Consider the following 4,231-nt stretch of genomic DNA (forward strand, 5'->3'; position numbering starts at 1 on the left):
AGGCGAAAGTCCTTGTATCCGATCAAAACGCACTACGTCTTCAAAAACTTTCGCCTCATCTTTTTTTTCTCAAATTTTTAAAACATTTCGCCTATCCCAACTTTTTTAAACGTATTAGCCGAAATATTTGTAGGCGGTTTAGGCGTAATCTCTAAACCAATCAAAACTCGTCAAGTGTGCTTTAAGTTTTCGCCTGACCAAACTTTCTTAGGTAAATTAGGCGAAATGGTTAAAAATCACTTTAACATGTATAAATCACTTTGGCCTTCAATTGTTGTTGGTTTATCATGTGTTGCCTACTGTAACCTATGTGCTAATAAGCTTTTTACATCTAAATAGTTATACTTTTGGCTCATGAATGTGCCTCATGACTATAGTTCAAATAATAATTTGACTGGTCATATGGGATTTTCTATTTGCTTGGAAGGTAAAGATTTAGCATTATGTTTTTATTATTATTATGCTGTTATTGTTAACCGTTGCACAAACGTACTTCGTTTGCTTAAAAAATATAACTGCTACTATCAATAAATTCTAGTAGTTTTGTTTGTAATTGTAACGAGATTCGGATCGGCTCGCGCATTGCGGCAGAGCCTTTCGGGTTGCATATTGATAGTTAACGTGACATTATGTATATATAGAAGCGAAAACAGCTCATGTATTAAGCCCTGTTTTAGATGTCGGGTGTTTAGCGATTTTTAAAAGGGAGTTGATCCGTACACCACCTTGTTTTTGCCATACACCACCAAAACAATTATTTAGACAGTTTTACCCTTCCTTTGAGAAGTTAAGGGGAGTTGGTGGTGAACAAAAGGAAGGATAAAAATGTCCAAAAAATTTATTTAGTGGTGTATGGCAAAATAGAGGTGGTGTACGGATCACCTCCCCTTTTAAAAAGGTGTCCGTTTCGCGTATAGTTAGTTGCTTGTGTTCATAAAATTATTCCGAGTTGAACGATGATGCCGAAAAAATTTAACGTTCGGCGAGCGGGAAGATACGGCCCGTTAAAAATTGTGGTGAAGTTTGGTTAAGGTTTTTTAATAGAATAATGATTTGACGATTTCTACCCTTAAAAAAATTATAGTTTGGACGATAGTTGAGGGGTCAGTTTTGTAAATTTATTTTGGGATGTCGTTTCCATCATCATGAACCAAAAGTTGCTACACAAATAATCTATGTATACATATATTATATTATTATTATTATAAAGCGCGTGCCAATAATCCTATGTATCAGTCTATTATTAATTCTGGTTAAATTTGCTTATATGGCAAATTGTGGTTAACTTATTATTTATAGTAATTATCATATACACTATATTTAAAGAGATTCCAAATTTATTTTAGGAGTATTACATAATTATAGTTTAATATATGAATTAGTTTCGAAAATTTAGGACTGCGAATCCCAATTAAGAATTTGCATCGTGATATATTTTTTATATGTTATGTTATTTATTTACCTTAATATGTCTGATTAATACTTATAGCTAATAAAATATTTAATTAACAACCGTTTTTTTTTTTCATTATCATCAAACACTAAAATGTAAGTGTGATACATATATACTTCATGTATATTATTAGTGTTTATTTACACCATCTATTAAAAAACATAAAAAAACTCAATTTTATAAAAATAAAACTATAAAAATAACGTTAGATTCTTGTCAAAGAAACATATGCACAATTATACACAAGTAATATGGACATGGAGTAGTTTAAAAGAATTTTTAAAATTTGTCAACACTACGGGCTCTTAAATAAATTCTTATATTTTTTATATTTTTTAGTACGTCATTTACATACAAATGTTAAATGCAAAAATAATTTTTAGCACGGTTTTTTACACACCTATGCAACGCACGGGTTCAAAAACCTAGTATATGTATAATTCTCAGACTTTTGTAATTTTACTCTAACTCTCTTTACTAGTTATTTTTTTAATATTCGTATAATTTGTCTTTCCCAAAAATAAATAATATATAGGAATATAGGACGTAACTAACTTTTATTGGTTTGGTTAAATTTAATTATTTCGCATGCATCTGTGACTGTCTACGATGACTTTTCCACAACGTACGACGGATTTTTCTAAAGACTTGAATTAAACCAACAAAATTTCCACAAGCTTAACCTACCTAACACGCTACTTTACTTGTGTACCCTTATAAATTTCCAGCACCATATAATATTAATACCATTACCAACACTCGTATACAATTCAAAACACCAAAGAGGAAAATTAATATGGCATCAAGTTATTCAAAATCTTCCACAATGCTCATACTAATTTTCAGCATTCTTTTGTCAGTGTCGAAACCCTCAGAAGCAGCCGGCATAGCTACGTATTGGGGCCAACACACCGATGAAGGAAGCTTATCCAGCGCATGTGCCACCGGAAACTACCAATTCATCAACATCGGTTTCTTAAATAATTTCGGCAATGGTCAAACACCAACCTTAAACCTAGCAGGCCATTGTGATCCTGCTTCCACCTGCTCCAGTTTAACCTCCGACATACAAGCATGCCAAAACCAAGGTGTGAAGGTGTTTCTTTCGTTAGGAGGAGAAGTAGGAAGCTACTCGTTATCTTCACCTCAAGATGCCCAACAAGTTGCTGATTACTTGTGGAACAAGTTTCTAGGTGGCCAGTCGGATTCCCGACCGTTGGGAAATGCTGTTTTAGATGGAATTGATTTTGACATCGAGCAAGGGACAGATCAGTACTGGTCTGACCTGGCTAAGGCACTAACGGCATACGGCTCGCAAAAGAAAGTTTATTTATCTGCTGCACCTCAGTGCCCGTTCACAGATAACCAACTGATTACGTCAATTAGGGAGGGGTTGTATGATTATGTGTGGGTGCAATTTTATAACAACGAGCAATGTGAGTACACGACAAATGGTGATGCTTTATTGGCTAGTTGGAATGAGTGGACCCAAGTGAACACCAATCAAATTTTTTTGGGTCTACCCGCTGCTACTGGTGCTGCTGGCAGTGGATATATTCCACCAGATGTACTTACGTCTCAGATTCTTCCGTCGATTAAGACTTCTTCAAAATACGGTGGGGTGATGGTGTGGGACAGGTTCTATGATCAAGGAAATGGATACAGTGACGCCATCAAAAGCAGTATCTGATCCTAATTAAACGATAGCTTTTGTATACTACGGAGTACTATGTTATGTTTATTATGTAATTGAATAAGTTCATATCTACAGAATATGATCATCAGTGTGTTGGTTTATGATATGTTTTATAGTCAATAAAAAGAAAAAATTACACCGCCTGTGGTTTGTTTACATTTTCAGAACAAAACTTTAACTTTATTTTTTGCATCGTTGGTACTTATATTTTGCTTAAGTTTCGTGGTTGTTACATCATGATAATGTCTGTTAGATTTTAAGGTTAACCCCCTCACATATGCCACGCATATGAGGGTAATTTTGTCACTTCAATAATTTATTTCTGTCATGTGCATCGCCATTTCATCATCTCCTTTCCTTCCCTAATTTATTTCCATATCTGATTCATCCTTTGTGCATATATGTATATGTATTTTTGTCAATTGCTTAATTTCATCCATATCTATTATTCAGATCCAAACTAATTAAACAATTAAATTAAACACAAAATCAAAACCAAACACACCCATTCAGATATATTATAACTCAAAATAATACCTCTTCACATTACCACTTAATTTATTCCCAAAATTAAACCATCACCACACCACACCATCACCACAATCATCCCATCCCCATCACCACCTGATCGGATTTGCACCCTAAAACCAACAATTTAGAATGTTTACACCTATTTTAGCTGTTTAAACATCGCATTCACCTTCACCAATATTACTTGCATAAATAAATACCACCTATTTCAGATATGTATGTATTGTATGTTCGCAATATCTATTATATAGATAAATCTCATTAATATCAATCGTGTGTATCACAATCATATGATTTGCGCGTCGCCGCCGTCACTTATTACTTTCCTCAATCGTACGTCGCCGCCGTACTCCGCTGTTATTCTCTCCGTACACTAATCTGATGAAAGCTTGTAGCCAAATGTTAAGATATTAATGTTTTTCTAGAATATTCTATAATTAGTTAAATAGATATTTGTAACAAAAATATCTAGATATTATAAACAAAAATATCTAGATATTATAAATAAAAATATCTAGATATTTCTAATAAATAAATATCTAGATATTATT

At 33.3% G+C, this 4,231-nt stretch overlaps 1 protein-coding gene across 1 annotated transcript; it reads left to right on the forward strand.

Annotated features, from left to right (window-relative positions):
* The first annotated feature begins 2,187 nt into the window (after positions 1 to 2,187).
* LOC139896687 (acidic endochitinase SE2-like) lies at positions 2,188 to 3,289 on the forward strand. The gene has a single exon (XM_071879323.1). The coding sequence runs from the start codon at positions 2,250 to 2,252 to the stop codon at positions 3,141 to 3,143; it is 894 nt and encodes a 297-aa protein (XP_071735424.1). The 5' UTR covers positions 2,188 to 2,249; the 3' UTR covers positions 3,144 to 3,289.
* Positions 3,290 to 4,231: the final 942 nt, after the last annotated feature.

This window comes from Rutidosis leptorrhynchoides, chromosome 3 (genome assembly GCF_046630445.1).
Source record: "Rutidosis leptorrhynchoides isolate AG116_Rl617_1_P2 chromosome 3, CSIRO_AGI_Rlap_v1, whole genome shotgun sequence".
In the NCBI taxonomy this organism is placed as follows: domain Eukaryota; kingdom Viridiplantae; phylum Streptophyta; class Magnoliopsida; order Asterales; family Asteraceae; genus Rutidosis; species Rutidosis leptorrhynchoides.

Bases quoted from the DNA above. Each gene is read 5' to 3' on its own strand.
- LOC139896687 (XM_071879323.1), top strand. From the start codon at position 2,250: ATGGCATCAAGTTATTCAAAATCTTCCACAATGCTCATACTAATTTTC.